This window comes from Neovison vison, chromosome 3 (genome assembly GCF_020171115.1).
Source record: "Neovison vison isolate M4711 chromosome 3, ASM_NN_V1, whole genome shotgun sequence".
NCBI lineage: Eukaryota > Metazoa > Chordata > Mammalia > Carnivora > Mustelidae > Neogale > Neogale vison.
In genome coordinates this window covers 15,425,220-15,450,839 of record NC_058093.1, presented here as the reverse complement: position 1 = coordinate 15,450,839, position 25,620 = coordinate 15,425,220, and the positions used below count along the sequence as shown (strand labels likewise).

The 25,620-nt window shown below is 40.9% G+C and overlaps 1 protein-coding gene across 1 annotated transcript in view; it reads right to left on the bottom strand.

Moving 5' to 3' along the window:
* CD28 (CD28 molecule) overlaps window positions 1–13,466 on the bottom strand; it is a 28,567-nt gene extending 15,101 nt beyond the window's left edge. The window contains exon 1 of the mRNA XM_044240821.1: window positions 13,310–13,466. Within this exon, the coding sequence (XP_044096756.1) occupies window positions 13,310–13,466 (157 nt within the window). The remainder of the gene's footprint in view (window positions 1–13,309) is intronic.
* Between the last annotated feature and the right edge of the window lie 12,154 nt (window positions 13,467–25,620).

Below are 25,620 nucleotides of genomic sequence, written 5' to 3'. Positions count from 1 at the left end.
TCTGTGAAATAATAAATAAGACAGTCATCTCTATGCGCATTTCACAGATGGGGAAACTGAGGTTAAAGAGGTCAAACAAGTTGCCCAAGTTTATAGGACAAGTGACCTTTATGACTTGGCTCATGCTTCATGACTTCTAATCTACTGGTGGGTTTTTTTTTTCCCCCCTCTGTTAGTTTGCATCAAAATTTCAACACAATGTCAGTGGTTGATTCTAGATCTTCTCAAAGTTGGACGATAATTGGATGGTATTAGAAGTGAGAGTTAGGGAGGAAAATACCATTGAATAGGGGAGTAGATGGAGTGGAATCAGTACAAAACTAAGTTAAAATTTTATTTTTTCCAACATGCTGCTGGAGTGCTCAGCTGGAAGGAACTCTTGAGGTGATCTAAACCAAAACCTTGTTTTATAGAAGAGACAACTGAAAACAAAACAAAACAAAAAACGACTTTTTAAGCAAGGACACACAAATAATGGAAAAGCAAAATTTATTTATTTATTTATGTTTCTAGGAATAATGTTTGAAGTCATGAATGTTTTATTCAGAAAGCCAACTTTGTGCATTCAGTAGATTCACTTGATTTCATGGTCATATTTAGAAAAAGTGTGTCTCCAAACTTTCTTGGCTTGTAATGCATGTGCACAAAACACTTTGCTTATGATTTCAGAGACTTCCTAAAGATTATGATGGATCCCAGATAAGGCCTACAGACAATACCGTCATGTGAAATGCCTCTTTAAATTATTTCAGATCCACAACCAACAATGATGCCATCTCAGCTCTCCTACTTCAGCTTGCCCAAGTTTGTACAAAACACTTGAAACTAAATTCGTCAGTATATAACATCACTTTTCAGTCTAAACCTCATTGGGCAAATTCTCAACCTCAAAGCCTTTGTGAATTGCATACATTTATCATGTCTGATTTAGGATATGCCATCTTTCCTTTTCTCTATCATAGCACCACAGAGAAACAGACCAGAGAGTGGAGTAGACAGCACTCAAGACAGAGATGAGCATTGAAACGTTAAGGAAGCAGTAAAAGGAGATACGATAGGTATTTAACTAGCAATGTGACTTTCTTTCGGAACCTCTTAAGAACTTCATTGGGTTCCATTTCTGCACATCACAATCAGTTTCTTTTGCAGCTTAAAAATCAGATCGTAAGATCCGAATCACGTCGTTTCCTTTTTTAAAATTCTGACTGAACAGAATTTAACATGTCAGGCAGGAACCAGAGCAAATGAAAGCTTTCTATTTTCAACCATCTTGCCCCACGATGTTTGTGAACACACTGTGAAGGTGACACTGGTTTCCCTGGCACAGAGCACCTCCCTCCTGACCACAGAACTGGTGAAGTTACTGTAACTTTCCTCTGAGTACATTTCCTGTTCAGGCCTAGGATACCCTTCAGCACGTGGCCCTCTGACCACTTGTTCCTTTTTAGGCTCCATAAGGGCCAGGCTTGTTAACAGGGCAATGCAGTGTTTGCTCAGAAACCTGTAAGACCAATTGCGCTTTCTGGGAGGAAAGTGGCTCTTTCCTCTGTTGGTGGTTCTGGAAATCTAGCTGGTGGCTCAGCCTCCTACAGATGTGAGAAAGAGGAGTAAAAAACACTCATCAGTCTTTGACCATTTTCTTTGAGTTACTAGGAAGATAAAACCAAAGCTACGAATGACCTAGCATACCTTAAATGGCTCCAGACCCTCTGAAGTTCATGATAAAGTGGGCGGAGGTTGCGTGGAGAGTAACAAACATCACATTTTCAAAATAACTTTGTGGTCATTCCATCTAGTTTTCTAATGGCCGTCATCTGGAAATCTCTGTTTTCCCAAGGGTTAAGATTTAAGGAAAGCTCCGCCCAAAAAGGGCTGTGAAAAAGCATGCGGTATATACATATATGTTATCCCATTCAGGAGCCCAGCAGAAAACAAATGGCACACTCAAAATTGGGCAACAGGAGGAAGGTATATATATATATATTTTTTTAAGATTTTATTTGTTTATTTGACAGACAGAGATCACAAGTAGGCAGAGAGGCAGGCAGAGAGAGGAGGAAGCAGGCTCCCTGCTGAGCAGAGAGCCCGATGTGGGGCTCGATCCCTGGACCCTGAGATCATGACCTGAGCCGAAGGCAGAGGCTTTAACCCACTGAGCCACCCAGGTGCCCCGGAAGGTATATATTTTTTTAAAAGTACTGTTGGCAAAGGTGTGGAGGCCACAAGGTAAATGCTAGAAACTGTAGTTCCTGGCAGCAGAGTTATGAGCACCCTTAGGTCTAAAAGCTCATGGGCGGGGTGAGGTTACCAGAACCAGAAGGAAAGAGAATCACATAGAGGAGGCTGCCATGACAGATGCAATGACTTTGTTCAGACAAATAGACCATGGGATCAGCCCTGCCCAAGATTGTGTGTCTACAACTATCAGTTCTGTCCAGCACATTTATTCTTATTGAAAGGGTGACTTTTATACAAAATCTAGAGGCCTTAGTTCAAACAGATGCAAATGATTATAGACAGGTAGCAATAAAAATAGAAATAATAACCTGCCAAACTATGGAAAGAACCAAGATGCCCTTCAACAGACGAATGGATAAGGAAGATGTGGTCCATATACATTATGGAGTATTATGCCTCCATCAGAAAGGATGAATACCCAACTTTTGTAGCAACATGGACGGGACTGGAAGAGATTATGCTGAGTGAAATCAGTCAAGAAGAGAGAGTCAATTATCATATGGTTTCACTTTATTTGTGGAGCATAACAAATATCATGGAGGACAAGGGGTGTTAGAGAGGAGAAGGGAGTTGGAGTAAATTGGAAGGGGAGGAGAACCACGAGAGACTATGGACTCTGAAAAACAATCTGAGGGGTTTGAAGGTGGGGGTGGGAGGTCGGGGTACCAGGTGGTGGGTATTACAGAGAGCACGGATTGCATGGAGCACTGGGTGTGGTGAAAAAATAATGAACACTGTTTTTCTGAAAATAAATAAATTGGAAAAAAAAAGAAATAATAACCTGATTAATACATTTACTCAGCAAGCTGCCATTAACCAGCACCAGTCTAAGCTCCATAACTATTGTGCTTCATACAACTGTCAGGAAGTTAACTCCAAGATCAAATAGTTTGGTAGCAAAAAGTCCCAAATGAGTATCTAGTCATCAATTATGAAGAGAGAAAAATTATCTAAATGATCAACAAGCACTTTCTGAAAAGAAATTTCAATGTGTCCAAAAATTGTTCTTTGGTATTCTGAATTCTGCCATGATGAAGTCATGGATTTATTCAGTAAATAAATAATAGAACCAATGTACTAGGTTCTTGGGAGATGGAAGATGTAAAAGATACAACCTCTTTCTTCTAGGAGAAACCCTAAGGTAAATACACCATTAGCTACACTCTAGGGCCATGTATGGTCCATAAGCCCTGTCTTAACAGTCATATAAAAGGGGCCTTGTTTCCAGTCGAGATGATTTTGGAGGCTTTTATGAAGACAAACTGGCCTTTAGCTGGGCAATGAAGTTGGGGGTAAATTTAGACAGGCTAAGATGAAGGAAATAGCTTTTAGTATAAAGGTTTATTGGGGACCAGCAGAGCATTCCGTTTACATTAAGGGGAAATAGGTAAAGATGGTGGCTTCCAATCACAGAGAGACTTTAATGCCAAGAAAAGGCACATGGATTTTGCTAGGAAGGCAACGGGAGACGATGAAGACACCTGAGTTAAGAATAGGGTGGTAAGTGCCCCTTCAGGAAGGTTAGCACAGTAGTGCAGAGCACACTTGCTGGAGAGGGTGGAGAGGAGGCAGAGACCAATTGGGAGGCTGTTGCAATAGCTTTGATGTGAGCCCACAGGGTGTGAGGTGCAGAGGAGGCAGCTGGGATGGACAGGACAGATGAGGAGTGGGTACCTGGTTGTACTCACTGGCGGTGAACGAGAATCAGAAATGACACGGAGTTTGTGGGCTGGGGAAGGGTGAAAGCAGAGGCATTGCTGGCAAAATTAGCTTTGTTTGGAGAAAAGCTGCTGGGTTCAGTTTCAGATACACTCGGTTTGAGTGGTGGGTAAAGCATTCCGAAGGAAAGGTCCAGGAGTTAGATGTGTTGGACTCAAGAAAGTTGTTGGACTCAAGAAAGTTACAAATAGTTATGCACATCAGGATGTCATCTGTATTAGGATGACAGTTAATATTAAACATGCCTAAAGCCATTGCCTGCACTGTCATCCACCCCAAATGCTCAGACACACTATCCAGCAATGTAGGGTGTAAGCGCTCCAGGATTGAAGCTTCCTAAACACAAAGCAACATAAATGGGTATGATGTGACCCAGCCCCTTCAGTTCAAAGGTCTACAATTGTCCTCTGAGTCCCTAATGCTAGAAGATAATCTAAGAGGCCAAGAAAGCAGAGCACCTTATATGAAATCTTCCAAACCCCTCCCAAATATCCAATTTTATTACCCTAAAAGGTTGCCTGTAATCCAAACCATAGGTAACTAGGGCTTCATAGCTTTCTACATGAACAGTATAACAATAACTCAATCTTACATCTCCAAAGAGTCTGTGCAGGGCCACCTTGACACATACAGAATCTTCTAGGCAAATGTCATGACTTGGAAGTTTGAAAATAATTACTATGTGGAACCTTAACATTATATAGGAAGGTGGAGGAGAAAAAGAAAAGAAAAAGCCAAGTCCTGCCATAGTTACCAAGCATCTTTGGACCTAACACTCTGGTTTGTGGTCTCTCCAAGCACTTTCAGATATTGTTGTTCAGCGGTTCTTTGTATTTTCTCTCTCAGATCATGAGAGTATCCACAAAGTGGTGGGGTGGTTGAGTTGTCTTGTTAAAACTGATAAAAGCCAGCACTTTTATTGCATGTAAGAAGGATGTTTAAGCCAGAAATAGACCTAAGATGTCTTCAAGTCCAACCCCCTCACACATCAGACAAGGAAATGAAGGCCTAGAAAAGATTTTGTCACATTTCAACAGACTAAAACTCCTAATCACATCCCCCCTATTTTGAGAAATCAGTGGTGTTAGCTTTTAAGTTTGAAAAAAATAAAAGGGAATGGAGGGTAGAAAAACAGACGTGGCCTCCCCAAAGCCAACGGCAAGCAGCTACATCCTTGGTCCAAAAAACACAGGGAGATGCTGAGATTCAATTTCCTGACTGGAAACTGGAGCTCTGCCCATGATATTGGGCAGGATTGATCTGAATCTCGTGACCCTCTTATTTCAGCCATGAGCTGAGGCCAGGCCAAGCCATATTGTACACTTTTGAAATTCTTTCCTTCTTTGGCTTTAGTGATGTTCTATCAAGTCTCTTTCTCCTCTTATCTCTCCAGGCATGTTCTTTGTCTCCTTCACTGGCTGATCATCCTCTTCAGCTGACTCCTAACTGAGCAATTTTCCAGATACAGTTCAACTCTCTCCTTTCTATTGCCATCCTTTCCCATGACATCAGCTTTACTCCAAAGATGAGGATTCCTAGATATCTTCTTCTTACCTGGCTCCTATAGCTTCAGGTTTGTACAGACATTTTTCTGCCATTTCAAGCCTACACTTCAAACTCAATGTTCTAAAACTAAACATCAGTTTGCCCCAAAACTCAACTGCACAACATCTTGATTGCAGGCGGTGATACCACCGTTCCTCTAGGAAGCCAAAAATCTTGACATCACTCTTGATCCCTCCCTCTCTTTCACAAATCAGGCACTATATCCTGGAATTTCTCCTTTTCAAGCATCCCTCAGAATAGTCACTTCTTGCTGTTCCCACCTTTGCTACCCAAATTCTAAACTACTACCCCCCTCCTGGCAAAGTGTTATAATGTGAGCCCCTTGCCATTAGTCTCTATACATTCTAGACCATCCTGCTTCCAAAAGCTTCCAACTGCATCAAAATGCCTTGAAAATAAACTTGGGGGACCAGTGCTCAGTCCTTGGTTTGACCTGATTCTACCCTACCTTTCTGCACTTCCACACATTCAGTTCTGGCCAAGAACACAGAACAATATCCCTGGTTTAATTTCTTTATTTGTATTGCTTCTCCCTTCTGAAGTTACATGGAGTTGGTTAAGAACATGAATCCTGGAGCAAGGGTCTGGATTGACTCACTTACTAGCTGTGTGACCATAGGCAAGTTGCTCTGTTTGCTCCATCCTTCAGTTTCCTCATCATATAGATAGATCGTCGCAACTGTTTCAGAGGATTTCAGGGAAGAACACATTATTTAATATAAGGGAAGCCAGGGAGAATAGTGCCTGGCACATTATAAGTGAAAAATCAGTATGAGCTAGGAATTATTATTAAAAACATTATCAATTGCACTCCTGGGTATTTACCCCAAAGATACAGATGTTGTGAAAAGAAGGGCCATCTGTACCCCAATGTTTATAGCAGCAATGGCCACGGTCGCCAAACTATGGAAAGAACCAAGATGCCCTTCAACGGACGAATGGATAAGGAAGATGTGGTCCATATACACTATGGAGTATTATGCCTCCATCAGAAAGGATGAATACCCAACTTTTGTAGCAACATGGACGGGACTGGAAGAGATTATGCTGAGTGAAATAAGTCAAGCAGAGAGAGTCAATTATCATATGGTTTCACTTTATTTGTGGAGCATAACAAATAGCATGGAGGACAAGGGTGTTAGGAGAAGGGAGTTGAGGTTAATTGGAAGGGGAGGTGAACCACGAGAGACTATGGACTCTGAAAAACAATCTGAGGGGTTTGAAGTGGCGGGGGGTGGGAGGTTGGGGTACCAGGTGGTGGGTATTATAGAGGGCACGGATTGCATGGAGCACTGGGTGTGGTGAAAAAATAATGAATACTGTTTTTCTGAAAATAAATAAATTGAAAAATTTTAAAAACATTATCGATTCAAATCATATCTAGCTTTAATGTCCCATTCAATTCCCATAAATGCTTACTATTCTACGTTACTATTCTATATTAATCTTACTAGAATATTGATGTTATGCTTCCTCATTTTAGTACTAACTCATTCATTTCCTTCTTCAACAAAGAAGGTGTTTATTTGTTAAACACCTAATAATGCTTCCAACACTGTGCTAGAATCTTCAGTTATATCTTTGCTGTGCTGTGAAGTTATAATGATGAATAAGACATGATCCTGCCTGCAAAGATCTCGTAGTCTAGGAGGAGAAACAGACGCATCACTGCACAGTAACAATTTTGGGAACCCTGAGAAGGAAGGAAGTCCCTCACTTTGCCGTTTAGGGTCTCAGAGAAGGAGTGAGTAGGTGAGTGAGAGGTGAGAGGTGTAGGGGACATTTCAGATTATAAGCATAATGTATACAAAGTCATTAAGGCATGAAACAGCAGGAGAAGTAGCCAAAGACTTAGTTATTGTTTTCGCACTGCTATATCATGTCATGTATGGTCTTCTCAGCTGGATCAAAAAGTCTATGGCTGCAGAGAGAACTTGGTTAATTACACAAGCAGTTCTTGTGTGCTAAGTCCTTATACTCCTTTTCCTCTTTTTATATTCCTTCAGACTCCCATAAAGATTAGAATATAACAGAGGTTTAATAAGTCTTTGTTAGATTGAGTTATACTGCCACTGGAACTCCTCTTTCAAGTCCATAATAAAGGCTGAATACCCAGGGAGAGCTTCCTCAAAAGAAGTGAATCTTGCATTACAGTCATGAAACGAAAGATGAGTAGGATTTGGATAGGTGGAAAGGGGGGAGAGAGGGAACCCCAGGAAGGCTATAGCATCAGAAAGGTCAAAAACGCCCAGAGCAGTCTTCACTGTGAAGAAAGCTGCAATTTGGGGTTTGAGGGTCTTATATTAGGGTGTGAAAGAAGATTGATTGGATAAGCAAGAGGGGTCCAGCCTTAGATCATCCAAAACACGCCAAGGAACATTGCAAAATGACTTTTCTTTAGCATCTTCCAGGAGCCATCATCATAGCCACCTTTTCAATAGCTTGAGAGATATCTAAGTCCTTGCCCATCTCTAAATGTCTCTGGTTGAATTCACCAGTTATATGGATGCTGCTGCTTATAACTAAATTAAATTATTACATACAGAGAACAAATAAAATAAATTACCACAAACAGTGAATCATTCACGATGATGCTAAATTGAAAGAAAAAAAATTCTAGAAAGATTTTACATTTCTCATTTTTACTTCATTGAAGCTCAGACTGGGTTTTTTGTATCAGTCATAGAACCTGGAATAGCATCTAGAAGATGTTAATAAATACCTATCAAATGGGCACATGAATGAAGACTTGTCTTGCTAACATGTAAGAAGAAGGAGGAACTTTACAGAACAGGAACCTAGTACTTTAGAGAACAGTAATCTAGTAATACCCTGTTTTAGTCCCCCCGGAAGCTTCCGTAAAAGGAAACATTCTTCCCTTATGTGCCCATTCTCACCCAGTTTCTATGGTAAGAGTCTGTAGATCAGAAATGGAACCCTTCTGGACCCAACATTCCTAAAGATGGTCTTAAATTCTGTAGCCTTATTAGTAGTAGTGTTCAGTACCAAAGAAAGTCATCGGGTTACATGGAAGCTAATTACAGCCACAGAGATGTTCTGATACTTCAACATCTGTTAGGTATCCCTAAGCAATGAAAAGCACAACCCTCTACCTTCTCAGCAAGTGTTTAAAAAAAAAAAAATCAAACAACCACCTATGTTCCTAACAAGGGAATCGATGTCAGTATTACAATGTAACACATGTCAGTAATGCAGATTATTGTATCAATGAGTGGGTGATGAACAGGAATTCCTGATGTAATCAACACATTACATGGTGAATTGTGAGCCATGAAGTTCACTTAGATACTGCAGAAAAGGGTCCCTGATTAGATCAGAGGTCAGAGAGAACTATGAGTGGGTGCCATTTATGACACCATCAGGAACCATTAACACTGTTACCGTGGCAGCCAGAGTCCCACAGATAATGAAGATGATGACAAATGAAAAGATGACGATAATGGTGATGCAGAGATAAAGTTGCAGCTCAGAGTTAAGTAAGAAATTCTCCACCACAGAGCAGGTTTTCATCCAGCACTGAAAACATAAACACATGTAACCTGCCTGGTGATACACAGACTCAGTCAAGATGCCAGTGACCTTAATATTTAAATACCAAGACCAAAGGAGTCTAAACTCTCTTTCTCACATCCTCTAACAAATGACCAAGTAGCCCTTGACCCCATCCAGTGCTCCTGTCTTCTGAAGTTCAGGGTCATTAAAATGAAGGTAACAAGCAAGAAGTTAGACAACCATTTTGCAGCCACTTCCCCATGGGGCCCGTGTTCCCTTCCCCGGGCTTCAGGGATCCATTCTCATGAAACAATTCTCAGTCTGAAAGCTTGGGGTACCATGTTTTGATGACAATGCGGTGTCAAGAAATCGCCATAAAAGAGACAGATTTTTCTAACACAGCTTCGAAAACCTGAGACCCCTTCAGTCAGTCACAAAACCACCCAGACGTCATTTTTTCCCAGAAGTTCAGCCAAACCATCTACTGAGAAGAATACTTATACTGGCCTCTGTGTATTTCCATCAGTAACAAACTTCTTGAAGAAAAGAGGCGAGCAAACATTTAACCAAGATGAAAGGGGAAAATGAAAGATTTTATCCTTTTCAGTGACCTGCTGCAAAATAACTGTGCTTTGAAAGATGGCCTGCCCTCTGATTTGTAGACCAGAAAGTTGGCAATTGTGTCTCCTTATCTATGCCTACACTAGTTAATACAAGAGCTATTGTTTTAGAGATGATAAACCACAAACGGAATTTTCTTCTAGGATATTGGTAGCATAAAAATTTTCATTTTGTAAATGTCAGCACACTGCCTACAGGAAATACTTGAAGGGAAATATCCACACAGGGTAAAAGCTGAATGGTACTCGTGTGACATTTGTCCACTCATGAAAATAGAATAAAGACATGAAAAGAGAGGACAGTCTATGTCTTAAGAAGAGACAAGCTCCCCACCCCCCCACCCATAAGAAAGGTTTTAATGTGAGAGCTTCAGAGTTACGATCACAGATTCATTTCTCTTTCTAATCTGTCTGTGAAAATGACGCATTCTATTTCTTGATATTGATATATTGATATTTATTTTACAGTCCTTGCTGTAAAAGTTTTTTTCTGGATGGTTGCCTTTGAAAAAAAAAAAAAAAAAGAATGTAATATCCTGTCTTAAACGACATCTATACATTTGAAATGCCCATTGAATTTACTTGAGATAACAAAACACCCAGTCAATTTTTTAAGTCAAAAACAAACCAGGCTACTGTGCAGTGGACATCAGGCAGACAGGCAATCTGCAGACGACAATGTCTTTTCAATGCTCAACTCTCCCTCTCTCTTCCTTTCCTAAGCCTACCCTCATGGCAGCACTACCCTGTAAGAGGTCAGTTACTTGCCATTATGAACAACTACCTCAAAGGGGGCATTTGCTGATCTAAAAATAAACTCTTTCATTACCTTGCTTTGCTGATGATTTTTTATTAAAAACCAACCATCTTCCTGCCTTCTGTGCCTCTCTCGGGGAAAAAAAAAAAAAGGTGCCAAGAGAAATCCAGAAGCATTGGAGAAATCAATCATGTTCGAACTGGCCATTTTGACAGTGTATTTGCTGAGGTTTGGGGAGAAATGAAAAGAAATCCTCTCCTGGAAAAATAAGTTGTCCTGATTTTTATCTTCATTCTGGATGATTAGCCTTGCTGAAAAATGACCAATATTGGCTGAAAAATCTATGAACAATGCCATCTATTATAGGCACACTCCTTCCATCATCCATCACAAATTGGTTCCCTTTCAAGGAACTACAGTTTTAAGTCAGACTCCTATTTGAAAATCCAACAAAATCCTCTCAATTTGTGGATCTCCATTGCATAATTACTCAAATCTGGTAGGAAACATGGGACTTTAGGAAAGGAATTGTGTAAGTGAATTTTTCCTCATGCTCCCTAAATTATACCTCTTTAAATTAGTCATAAAAATCTTTCTACAGCATCATTAAAATCATGAAGATTCAGGTTAGGTTGAACTTTCATAGAATAAGCATTTTAAGCTATGCTGGGAGCCAGTGAGTTTGAATCTTTAAATTAGTGAGGAAAAGGACAGTTCTCCCTTTTTTCCTGATTTTTAAAAAACTTTTTATCAAATTCCAGTTAGTTAAGATACCATGTACTACTGTTCTTCCTACACACACGCATACACAACACACCACACACATCTCAACACGGCCATACCAGAAAACTTTCTCAGTGCTAGGGAGGACAATGACGCTGTGACCAGAGAATTTTACCTTATCTATAATTTCTTCAGGGAGAACAAATACAGACAAAAACATATGACAGGCTTTGCACCATTGATTAGAATGGACTATGCATTTTTGGTATGATGTAGTTATTTTATCACAACAGGTTTTTTTACTGAGAAAAGCACTTCAAAAGTGCCTTCTCTAGCCCTTTCCTACTTCATTTGATGGCCACTCAGCATCAAATCGTAAATGTTGTTTCAGGGGTGAGTTGGTCTTCGCAATGTAGATGTATCTCAAAATAGAAAACAAAGGTGCCACATGTGTGTATCCTTAACAGGGCTCTGAAGCTAACCCCCTTTCAATAAATGTTCTAAAGGAAAAATCTAAAGCTTTGTGCCTTACCAAAAACATCTTCAAAAGAGATTCAGTGAGTTAATGACAGATGGATGTCCACAGAGCACATCAGGAAAGTATTTTGTGTACAAATACTTAAATAGTTTCTGTGAGAATGAGCTGCTCTTTCCTTTCTGCCTATTCTGTCTATCCTTTCCTTGTAATTAATTAAGAAATTTTAAATATTTTTAAAAAATAAATTCTAAAGATCCCTTAAGATAGATATTAATGACCTTCTTTAAAATACATTTTAAAGATTCTTTTGAAATATATTTGGTAGCTCTAAATTCTTGGCAACCAGATAGATGCTGGGGCATAACCCAGCTCACCAGCTTGTGTCTTTCACTGAATGGGTACATTTTATTAATACACAGTTTGTAAATACGCTCACTGGCACAGAAGGCAACAAAAATAGATGGGTGTAATTGTAACTATGTCACTTGGGCACATTGGGAAATTATACCCTTTGGAGCCCATGCACACGATGTTAAGAAAAACAGCAAATAACGCAGTCTCTACACCCACCAAAATAAATGAGGGAAAAAAAAACGGAAGATACTGGCTTTTCGATGTATCTTCAAGAGAAGAAAAACGATTCTTATTTAAACGTGCTCATTCATCAGTACAAATCTTGAGACAAGCAAGACAATTTTCTAACTCTGAGAACAAGTCGAACAAACACCTGTCTCCAGCCCACCAAAGCAACAAGCTCTTTCTGTTTGGAATTGTGATTTTCCAAAGATGGTTTGCCCCCTGGAATTTTCTGGAGCTATGAAATTATAAACCATACCACGTTAGGTGGAATAATGTCATGGTCAAGTGGCATAGGCCGAAGAGTCAGATTAAAGGTGGTTCAGACCCTGAGTCCCATAACTAATATCTGTATCTCCTTGGACAAATTCACATCCCTACTCCTCAGTCTCTTTATCTGAAATGGAGCTCTGTTATAATAGTGTTAGGTATAGCCTCCTCCTCATCATTGGGAACGTAAGGGATTTTAATCTAAGATAACAGATTTCAGCCAACTGTAGAAGAAAGTAATTTATTGGCATTTGTATCGTGTTGTCTTCTATAATGACTCCAAAATTCATTCTGACACATTCGATTCGAGTAGAGTCGTAACTACAGCTAACATTCATCTTGCAAGATAAGCTCTGACTATACTAAGCATTTCACACAGATCATTTCATTTTATCCCCACAATGAATTTGAGATGAGGTTATTACCACCCCCAATTTATAGAGAAGAAAACTGAGGCTTAGCAAGTCCACATACTAGTCTAAACCTAGCCGGTAAGAAATGGATCAACGGTATGAATCCTGGCAGTCTAAATCCAGAACTTTCAGGACCCACCTACGTATAGCGGTTTTCACACAGTTTTTTTTTTTAAAAAGCAACATTTTCATAGCTTCCTGTGACACTATCAATTAATAGCTAAATAAACCTCATTCAATTCCAAAGAATGTTTGTTAAAATATTATACTGTAGATGGAGACTCAGTGGATTTCTAAGTAACAGGCTGCCACGGTAGAGCAGAACTACATTTCAAAAGTCCACATTTCATAAGTTGTCTGAAATTGAAGAGAAGCCAAGCCCACCAAAGACTTGGAAAGAAAAACCCAGAGGAGAAAAGAAATAAAAAATGTTTACCTGCCACTTGAATCGAGGGGAAGAAGTTGAGGGCCAGAAGGAGCCTGAGGATCATTGTGCTAATGGTGGGCCAGGGCTCCAGCCCCTCCTCCCCGAGGAGCCCAGAGTGTGAGGGGAACAGAAGATGCACCTGCTGAAGCCTCAGCGTCTCCGTCATCCACAGCCCCCCCCCAACTTATTTCCCTCGGGGCACATGATCAAGGGACTCAAACCACAAGGCATCATGACTGCAACATTTCACACAGGATATTACATTGTTTTGATGACTTTAGACTTTTCCTCTTCTTTTAAAGACAAGCTTTTCTTGTCACTGAAAAAGAATGTCAGTTACTCTATGATGGGCTCGTGAGACTTATTCTCCATACACGTGTATCAGAACTGGGGACATAGGGGCTTCGAATTCAGCAGGAATTGAAGGGCAGACGAACAAAGTGTTCTAAAGGAGGAAGAAAGCCAATCGCAGAGGAGAGGTTTTCGGAGCATGGGGAGAGACTGTGTCAAGAAGACAACAAGAATTACGTGGGATTTGGGAAACATGCACATCAGTGTGGGAGGAGTGCTAGATATTAGGAATTGAACTTTTGTGTGAGGCATAGGTAGCCCTGTGGAGCATTTAGCACACACTGCTCAGTTTATACCGAGCCTTCCCCAGCTCGCTTCCAGGAACACACCCCACCTACAAGCGCCAACCAGTGAGCATCTGGAGGGGGTTTCCTGAGCAAAGGGAGACTCCAAAAGCATGACAAGGAGCCATTCCAGGCTGAGTAAGAGGCATGAACACAGGCTCTGTAACAGGCTCCCCAGGCCAGCAACCGCACCTCTGCAACCCTCTTCGGCGGGCCGGGCCTCCTACATGGAGTCCTCCCACTGGGGGGGGCCAACCCTGCTCTCTTCATCTGCCATCTGGGTCAAGATCTTGTACTCAACAGCTTCCTCAAAACCTTCCTGGTAATTTTTTTCTCCTTCCCTGATAATCTATGCTTTATGTGAGTACCCTAAGTTGGGGTGTTCTGTATTTTTTAAAGATAACTTACACGGTTTTTTATTCTGACTGTTAAGGTAGGGTATATTCACATAGAGAACTTAGTAAAAGATACATTTTACATTTTTATATGTTAAAAATAATTATTAAAACAAACTCACCCATAATCTCACCACCCTGATACAAACATTGTTAATAGTCTGCCTTCCATATGTTTTTCTATCAAGATTTTTACGTGTTTAATATCATGTTTTATTTATATTTTTCAACAGATATATACTATTATCTGTTACACCTTAAACATTTTCCCATGACACTTAAGCATTCTTTATAAACATCATTGTTAATGTATAATATTCCATCCTATAATTATGTCATAAATTGTTTAACAATCCCTTAGTGTTGTTACCGATTTTTTTGCTATTTTAAAATGTTACCATGAACATCTTTGATGATCTAGCTATAAGTGAAAGAAGTCTTCATGTCTCTTTCTTCTCATCTGAGAAATGATAGATCAGAAGCATTTCATCTGCTGACAGACCCTCTTTGTCCCCATTTCAATTTTCTCACAAACAGATCTTGGTGACCCTTTTGTACTGACATCTCCCTCTGCCCTTTGGAACAATTCATCCTTGGAAATGGTTCACTTACACTTCTGAATTAAAGGTAAATGATAGGGGCGCCTGCATGGCTCAATGGGTTAAAGCCTCTGCCTTCAGCTTAGGTCATGATCTCAGGGTCCTGGGATCGAGCCCCGCATCCGACTCTCTGCTCAGCAGGGAGCCTGCTTCCTGCCTGCCTCTCTGCCTACTTATGATCTTTCTCTCTGTCAAATAAATAAATAAAATATTTTTAAAAAATTTTTTTTAAAAAAGGTAAATGATAAAGTCATGTTCCCAGCCCGGGGGAAGATTTACTTCTCGAATTTGACCCAGGATTCCCGGTTCTGACCCTCTATATCTTACCCAGGGCCTGATGTCATTCCAGGCACAACTTACAGAAGGCAAGGTGCCCTTCTCTAAAAGATAATCCCTATTATGGAGCCACTGGACAGCTCAGATCTACCGTCTGAGGCTCTGAAGATCATTACACAGATTAAGAACACATACAGTAGAAACAAAAACTCCCCAAATTTTCCTATGATTAATAACAAAGGCTAAGGCATGAGTTAATAACTATATTCAAGTATATTAAAGATGACTGTATAGCATCTAGTTAATATTATATCTATGGCAGTGCTTAATAGAATCAAATTAAGTGGAAAGAAACCATGCAATTATCTGGTCTAGATCCTTTACTTTGCAGAGGAGGAAGCTGAAGAAGCCCAGAGAAGTTAGAAGGTTTACACTAACTCACAAAACAATAATTAAGTGTACTTGATTTCACTACTTGACCAACTTTATTTGGTTTTCATTCTTTAGCATAAAAAGAAACACGGACTTTGAATGTTTTTATCCCACTAAAGAAGTAAATCATTTCATTAGAATCCTTTCACATTTCTTCTTGAAATTTAATAGTATTCCCATATACCAGGAAGTAGAAATGATAGAGGTAAAATAAGGGACCCCATTTCAGTACAGGAGTACCCTACTCCATTTCCCATAATGAGAGCAAGTGCTAATGTGCCAAGCGCTTTACCCTCCTGATCCCATTTAATACTTACACAACCTGTAAGGAAGATGCTATTGTTATCCCCATTACACAGAAGAGAAGACTGACCCTGAAAGAGAGAGGGTCAGGAATGAGTGCAACTAGGACTAAAACCTAATTCTTTTGGGGTGCCTAGGTGGCTCAGTTGGTTAAGCTTCTGACTTTATTTCTGCTCAGGTCACAATCTCAGGGTCATGAGATTGAGCCCCACATGGGGCTCCGCACTGAGTGTGAAGCCTGCTTAAGATACACTCTCCCCCTCTTTCTGCCCCTCCCCTCTACTTGCATGAGCCCTATCTTTCTCTCTTTCTCAAAACAAAACCAAACAAAAACCTAGATCTTTCAAACTTGAACTGCTGTTCCCTAATAACAGCACTTTACTGATTCCCTACTTTCAATCCTCCCCAGTATTGTAAATTCCTTCAGGATGAAAGAATAAGGAATGTGCATTACCCTTTCATTGTAAGGCATATTTAACAAGATGTCTTACTAGAGTTTGTATTCAGAGTCTGTGTGACTGGAGTACGGACAGGAAAAGAGCTAGTGGCCCAAAATGGCACAGGGGAGATATAAATCAAACTATGTTTCATAAAACTGCACCTGTACTTTCCTGAAGAAATTCCAGATTGCTTAAATCCACACCTGGTCTTGAAATGCAAGGACATATATATCATGACGAAACAAATGACCTTAATCAATCAAGTTTACTAAAGTCCCAACTACATGGCTTGTCAGAAAAAAATATGTAATACAAGTGGCCAAATTCTATAGGCTATTTGAAACATAATAGGAACTAAGCCTGGGGGTAAGAGTTTTATGGGGGACGTAGGGGCACAGAGAATCTCAGAACATATAAGATAGTGATATAAGACATATTTTGGTCTTTGTCCTTGGCTCCCGCCAATAACTCCTAAAACATTTGGAACTTCCTACTCAATAAAGGTGCTAGGAGCACTTTCGTTTTACCCTTTGAGTCTTTGACCTTAGTTTCTGATGCAGAGCTCCTAAATCCCTTGGAATTTCCTAAGTGACAAGAGCATCTTATATTTGAAGGAGGCAACTTTGTTGGGTTCCTGGATAGCTTTAGGATGGGAGCTGGTGACCAGAAAAATCAAGCCATTATTGAAAGTTTGGAACTTTCAACACCAGCCCCTATCCCCTAGGCAGCGGAGAACAGTTAGAGATTGAGTTAATAATTGATTATGCTTACGTGGTGAAGCCCCCTGAACTACAGGGTTCAAGGAGCTTCAGGGCTGGTAAACCTGTCACAAGCTGGGAGGGAGGTGCACCCCAACTGCACAGGGAGAGAACCTCTAGAACTCAGAATCAAGACCTCACCCTATGTATCTCTTTATCTGGCTGTACATTTGCATCCACTATCATATTCTTTATTATATAATAAACTGGTAAATAAGTGTTTTCATGAGTTCTGTGAGCAGGTCGGGGCAATTTATTGAACCTGAGCAAGGAGTGGTAGAAACCCAGTTTAGGGGCCCCTGGGTGGCTCAGTCAGTCAAGTGTCTGCCTGCCTTTGGCTCAGATCATGATCCTGGAGTCCCAGGATCGAGCCCTACATCAGGCTTCCTGCTCACTGGGGAGTCTCCTTCTCCCTCTGTCCCTCACCTGTCTCAAGTTCTCACTCTCTCTGTCTCTCTCTCAAATAAATAAATAAAATCTTTAAAAAAAAAGGGGGGGGGAAGAAGGAAGGAAGGAAGAAAGGAAAGAAGGAAAAGAAAAAGAAGGAAGGAAGGAACCCAGTTTATAGGCAAGTCAGACGGAAGTGTAAGTGACAACTTGAGGCTGGGAATCGGCATCTGAAGTGAAAGCAGACTCCTGGAACTAAGCCCTTAATTTGTAGGATCTGACACTCACTAAACAGTGTCAGAAGTGAACTGAATTGTAGGACATCCAGTTGGTGTTGGAGAAATGGTAGATATGGGAGAAAAATCACACATCTGGAATCCCAGCAGCTAAAACTCAGGATTTGCAGCCTTGTGCTTGGGGGTCAAATCCCAGTTGGGCCACCTCATAGCTATCTGATCCTAGAAATGGGTAGCCTGAATTCTTCACGTATAAAATGGAGATGAGATTACTTTACTCAACAAGTTGTTCATATCTCACAAAATGTGTAAATCTTGTCCCCCTTAGGATAGAAATCAAGATTTAATGGATCTCCATTGCATACTCATTTACAATGGGCTGAATAAATGTTTGTTGGATCAACCAAAATGGATCGTTGAATATATGTTAATATATTTATGTGGATTGATTTTTCTTCATAGCATGAGTACCACAAAAACTCTGTTTTAGAAATTAGCATAGTATTCCTCCTTGGTACTCAGTGCTTTAATAATAATATACACTAGTGAAAAACTACAAAGTGTCATTGAAGAGTATGAAGATTTCTAGTTGTCAAGCCAGTCAACCATAAGAAGCCATGTGGTTATCTCTAAGTCATATACAGCAAACCTACCAGGATAATATCTTCTTTGATCTAAATTCCAGAAACTTGCCTTTCATTTTAGTTTCTAATACTCCCCCAAAGCCCTGACTTACAGAATGTCAAATGCTCACATGGGAAAATAATGAAGCCTGAGATTCTCTATGAGCTCTGTGGTATCACCCCAGCTTTTGGTAGGAAAAACTTGCTCAAAACATAGACAAAGATGACATTAAGAAAGTCATGTATACTAGCACAAGCCAGCAGGACAAAAGCCTGAAAAAAATTACACCTAAAAGAAATGAAAAATAGGAAACTACTGACATATTTGCTGACTACTCCCACTGAATAAAAAGCTATTACAAAAAGATCTTTCTGCATGAACAATCTAGAAGGCGTTATCAAGGATTACATGAAAAAATATGGTTTAAAAAAAAAAAGTAGCCTAAAACAGTTACTTAGGAAGACCTACCACCCCAAGTGGTAAAAGTGGAACTAACACTTCCTGGAGGCTTTCCGCAAGGAGCTGTTGTAGCTAACTAAGCATTACACTATATTACCTCATTTAATCTTCACAATAAGCCTCGAAGGTGTATACTATTAATATCTCCATTTTATAGATAAGGAACAGAAACTTAGAAAGGTTAAGTAATTTACCCACCACCACACAGTAAGTAGAAAATTAGGGATTTGAGTGATTTGGTCTAGATCCATGTATCATGGTAGAAACAGACGCAATCATGGTAGAAACAGACGCAATCATGGTCAACCAACGGCTTGAATATGTAATTGACGGTGCAGTGGTTAGGAGCAAGGTTTTTAGAGAGAAAATGTCTTTTTTAATGGGCTCATCTGAACGTTAGCACCAACTTCATAAAGAAGCAAAGAAACAAACAACAGAATAGACTCTACTTTTTATTATTTTTTATTATTATGTTCCATTAGCCAACCCAAAAAAAAAGTAGACTCTTAAACATGGAGAACAAACTGGTGGTTGCCAGAGGAGGGTAGGGGATGGGAGATGAATGAATAGATAAAAGAGATAAGTGGATAAAAGGTACAAACTCTCAGTTATAAAATAGTCACAGAAATGAAAAGTACAGCATAAGAAGTATAGTTAATACTATTATAACAATGTCATATGGTGACAAATGATGACTACACTTATCTTGGTAGCACTGAGTAATGCATAGAATTGTTGAATTAGTATGTTGTGCACCTGAAACTAATATAACACGTTAAGTATACCAAAGAAAAAAAAAGATTCAGCAAGAATTCTATGTGACTTGCAAAGTCTTCCTGAAGTGAAAAGTAGGCCGTTCTCATTACCTCCCTGCTGACCCAGCCAAGAGGAAGAAACAAAATGATGTGTGTAGTTTTGACATTATCAGGAAAGGAATCCACCATGAGGAGACCAGGAATCTGTGTACCACCAGCAAAGACACGTGGTGAGCCTAGGCAATGCTAAACTGAGCTTTAGGTCAGTTTCATGACCAACAAGTTCATCCACTTGGCAATCTGAAGAAAAACATAAAAATAAAAAGCAGAAGGGGAGTGGCAAGTACTGAAAATATTAGTCACCATCATAGAAGACTGAGAAAGACGACTTCCACTACTACCAATCAGATTCTGGCTAAACTGTTATGACCATGTAAATGTATAGGTTTTAGGACCCTGAGGTATTGTTATGAGGGAAGTCTACTCTGCTATTCTCAAATCTTATTTCAGAAACTCTAATGGTCTCATGGAGCCATGTTCTTTCAGTCTCCTACAAGACCCACTGCCTGCCTTACTGCTGGCATTACACAAAGGTACCAAGAGCCCTGAGTCAGGCTGAAATTTTTTTTTTTCCCAATTTATTTATTTTCAGAAAAACAGTATTCGTTATTTTTTCACCACACCCAGTGCTCCATGCAAGCCTATGTGCCCTCTATAATACCCACCACCTGGTACCCCAACCTCCCACCCCCCCGCCACTTCAAACCCCTCAGACAGGCTGAAATTTTGATTTTTTGAAACCACTGGGACATTTGGATATTTTCTAGTAACGGGAATGTTAATTAAATATGACTGGGGTTAGGAGGGCAAGGTGAGGAATGTATTTCACTCCACATCTTGTATTAACCTGATTTGACCCTCGCCTATTCCCTACTGTGCAATCAGCGGAATGGTAAGGAGAAAACCTCTGACCTCTCCAGGAAGTGCAATCTTGTCCTGGCCTTGGGAAAACTGTGATGCCTGGTTTTCCTCATTTTAGAAAAAAAGTTAAAGGGCCTTCATCCCCTCACATGTTTTTAAGCACAGAACCTCCAGGAAATTGAACTGTTCTCTTCAACAGTATTTTCAGTGATCTCTCATGTTACTGGGCCCCAAGGGAACCTTCCCACCCTCCCCGCTGTGGCATCTCCCTTCCCCCTACCCCTTCCCACTGGTTCCCACACTCACTGAATAAGGAAGGTCAATCCGAATACATCTGTCCACATCTCTGGAATGCCACAGAGGAGTAACAGCTGTTGACCTCTGTTCCAAACACATGATCCTGTTTGTCCCAAAAGTAGCTTGGATGAACTCCAGCTAATATATACAATCTCCACTTCCTATGGAGAAAGGAGGCCCAAGAGAGTATATTCCCCACATATGCTTTGGTATAAAAACAACGTGCTTTCAGGTACTGAATCCTTTTATACTAATAATAACATTAAAAATTATAAGAGCAATTGTAGCAAAAATGTATTAAGTATTTCCTATGTGCCAGATGTACCACTAAGCTAAAAGTGCCTCAAGTTGTTTAAGTTCTAATTTTTCCCTTAAGTTTTAGAAAAAGAAGGATTTTCCTCTCACTACATTTCCACATCTTTATACACACAACACACACACACACACTTTAACTAACCTTTCATGTGTACAAGTTATAAATTAAAGATATTACGTTTACGCCTAGAAATGGTAGAGGAGGGAAAAAGAAAGGTAAAGAGGATAAAAAGAAAAGAAAAAAAAACTATAACTGAGATGGTGCAAGAAGCCCAACAGTAAGGGAGCAAGAATGTTATATGGTGACACATGACACTTCTCTTGGTAGCCCTGAGTAATGCGTAGAATTGGGGTGGGGGGGCCAAGGCTATGATCTGAGGCAGGGTCCAGACAAACCTGGTACTTAGAAACACCACGGTATGTATGATGTCTTTCATACATGATCTGGAGGAAAATTCCAGACTAAACTTGTTTAGTTTCTATTTTATGAGAGGCCATATATATATTGTATATATTATATACATCATATGTATTGTATATGTCTTTATGTATAGCCTATACATGTAGGCTGCTCAGATTTGAAGTGACTAAAAGCTAACTCCTCATTCTATTCATTGAGGGGACAGAATCTATATTGGAAACACAGAGAAATCTCACCCATGTCAAGACCTCTAATCTACTCTGATTTCTCGCGCTGTTGTTCATTGTGTGAAGTTTACCCAGCTTTGCTATGCCAAATTGTTACAGAAATTTTCTAGAGAAATGGGAATTATTTAGTGCGCTTCAAAGCAGGACAAGAGTAGGAAATCTAGAGTGACCTTGAAGAGGCACTCATTCACCCAATAATCCCAAGCTCAGTGCCCACGATAGAAAAGGCCTTGTTCTACACCCTGAGGGTCCAGGGGAGACTCAACTCTGGAAGAAATTCTGAGGAAGAAGCTCCTAACTTGTTTAGAGAAACTTCTCGGGGCAGGGATGCTACAGTTAGGAGGATAAACAAAATGGGCCCCGTCAGCAATGGGGAAGAATGGTAACTTCCTTCTGGGCAAAGTATATACTATTTGCAAAACCCCAAAACTACATGGCTTATTTAAGGCACCACAAGAAGCTCGTTGTGGCCGGAGCAGGAAGAACTCTGAGGAAAGGCAATGGAGGTGACAGGCGCTCAAGGCAGTCATGCCACAGGAAGAAGTTTGCTCTTTGTCCTGAGAACAGTCTGGGTCGGCAAGCCTGTCTGGGCCGCTGACACAGTTTAAGGAGCATCAGCAAGCGGGGTCCAGGCTTTCAGATAGGTTTAATATCTTACATCAATGCCAGTGGATTGGTATAAGCTTCACAGATCACAGTGATGATCAGGGTTTCTGAGACAGCATTCGGGTTCAGCAGGAGCATGGGGAAAGCCAGGGGAGGCAGGAAGGGCTCTCTGTGGCTTCCTGACCAGGATTATAATAAAACCACGAACACAGATCAAATTGCAGCCGACTTTTCTCCACCTGTCCCTTAAATCTTGGCATCGCTCCATCGTTGGGGTTTGAGGAGGCAAACAAATTATTCCCTTCTACTTGCTAATTCAGTCCTAAATCAAGTACAACTAAAAAAGGCAAAGGAATCAGGCCACTGGGAATGCAAATATGGCTGCTAGAGTAGTACTCAAGACTATGCCTAAGACGGGCAGCCCCAACAAGCACCCCAGAATCAGGCACCGGTTGGGGGCATTACTAGAAAACCCCAGGCCCCACGTCCAGGAGCAGAGTCTTGACCACTAAGCTACCACTGGGACCAGAGCAGAACACAACTCTCTGCACACAGATGAGTCCCAATCATGGGGACAGGAGGCAGCAGGAGCCAGAGGGAGGTGTGAGTTCAGGAGGCACAGCTGATTAAGGCAGAAGGTACAGGGAAGCAAGCGTATTTTCATGCTCAGACAAAGAAGACACTGCAGAAAGACTGAAGAGGTAAGATGGGATCGTCTGAAGGAGGAAAAGGAAGAGGGTAATAGGAACTAGGCCTAGATCATACTCTAATACCTCAGCATTAATTAAAAAGGAGGACAATTCTTTGAGACCAGCACATTTGTTTAGGAAGACAAAAGTTACAGCAATCCAGATTAGTGAACACTGACCAGGCACTTTTCAGTTCACACACGTGAACGCCTAGACACCCTGTATTGGAGCCATGATTGCTGGTTCATTTTAAAGCGCAGAAGACTACTAAGTAGCAGAAAAGGCCTGGAATACACCGATCTGGCTCTGAAACTGATCTTAGGAAAGTTGAATCCTCCGATCTGGTGTTCTTTGCCATGAAACCATCATTCCATTAACCCGACCCTTTAGAAAGAGCTTCCACTAGACCATAAATCAACAGCAGAGACATTTTCAGAAACCATCCTTCAGTTTGTGTGGTGGGAAGTCGAGAATGGGAGCAAGTGAATGGCCTCTTAAGCTTTAAACTCGATTTTTAAAATCTCTGAAAAAGTGAGCAAACATCTCTTTTTCCCTCTCGTCTCCCTCTCTTCAAGATGCAGAAATAGAGGGACACCTGGGTGGCTCAGTCTAAGCATCTGACTCTTGATGTCAGCTCAGGTCTTGATCTCAGGGTTGTGAGTTCAAGCCCTGCACTGGGCCCCATTCCGGGCATGGAGCCTACTTTAAAAAAAAAATACAAAGATAGAACTATTTTAATTTCAGCAAAGGGGCATGAAAGGATTTCTTATCTCTGGGTGCCACCTCAGACTTGGGAAACCAGGCTGAGTTCTCAGGGCTTGCTATCAGTGCTTTGTCTCTGCAGAGAAATTAGACTTCTTAAAATAGCAACTATCAGGTGGCTAAGCTGTAGGAGGTGGCAGACTGGCTAATAATTTGCATCGTGTGTGTGTGTGTGTGTGTGTTTGCGATGTCACCTATGAGACCCTGAGGCTACAGCCCAAGGAAATGGAGAAGGCTCAGTCCTTTTCCAGGAGGTCAGAGTTATAAGATTATGGTTGCCCTTTTCTGGCTGTCTGCTTAGGAAGGGGCTGTGAAAATGCACTCTTTGCACCCAAAATTATGGACATGTTCCCTCCTCCTCTCTGTCCCTAGATTAGTCCTTCTCTTTTCATTTCTCAGAAACTCAGTCTGCACAAACATGGGGTTGACGAGTACTTACTGCCCCAATCAGAAGACAAAAAGGTTTCCTATGAAAGTGGACATGTGGACATTCAGTCCCCAACCTTCCTATTACATTCAAGTGGCAAGACTGTGTCCATGAAGTCTGGCAGGTCTTAGCTTTTTTTATGTCAGGGACCCACAGGCAATCTGGAAGCCTAAAACCCTTCTTACAATCATGTTTGAAATTCAAAACAATAAAATACATAACATAGCAAAGAAAACCAGAAGTACTGAAATGCAGTTTTCAAATATTTTTAAAACATGATATAGTAATAAATGTACTGTATTAACACATTAAATAACAAGATCCAGCTGTGGCATGATAACTACCGTAATGTTCAAGTAGTGATACACGTAAGTGATATTTTAAGATACCCGCAACAACTATGGGATATGAAAAATCTGTGATTCCAACTGATGACAAAGTCACAAGTACGGCTGAAATTACTGTGATTTGCGGCCTAAGTATATTGTTGCAATGCGAAATCTCAGCTACAGGGGTTAGTGAGAACAAAGATGTAATTTTTTTCCTGCCCGAGATTCCATCAGACCCCTGGTTAAGAAGCCCAGAATAAACCAGTGCATCTGGCTGATTTCAGCAGCTCGTCTACCAACCTGTGGGACACATACACACACACACACACACACATCCCCACAAGCACTACAAGCCCTGCAGTCTCAACTGGAATCTGACAGCATCTTAATGACTTTCAGAGGACACTTCCCAGATGTCTCATAGCCTGAAAGATCAAGGAGCAGAAAGTGCAAATAACATTAGAGACGCCAATGTCAGTTTCTCGTTAGCCCCCGTTTCCCAGGGCCGACCGGGCATGGAGGGCTACTCCCAGCCACGGTTTTCTCGTGTGGGCCAGATACTGGGCCCGACTCATAAGCTCTACAGCTCCACCTGCCCTTGTTTTCCTCCTGCATGTTAGATGAATTCCCGCTTTCCTTTCTGCCCCACGGTTCCTCAACAGGGTGAGACCCACAGCACTGACAGTTTCCACACATGTGGAAGGACCGCACTCAGGTTCAGACCCCTTGCTCTGCAGGATAACCTCAAGCCCCCTGAGCACTCTGCAAGCTCCCCACATCTTCCAATGATATTGTCCCTGTGGTGGATCAAAAAATCGTTGGAGGACTTCTGCCAGTTAGAGCATAGTCCTCCCCCGCAACCCTCCACTCTGCTGCAGACCTATTTCTACTGAAACATCCATTTCTTTTAGGCATTAGGTCATTCACATGAGTTTTTTCCTCTGTCTGGAATGTTCTTTCCCTGCTCTCTTCTCAGGATGTGCTTCTCCTCCTGACAGTCATTTCCAGCCACCTTGGATAAATTAGG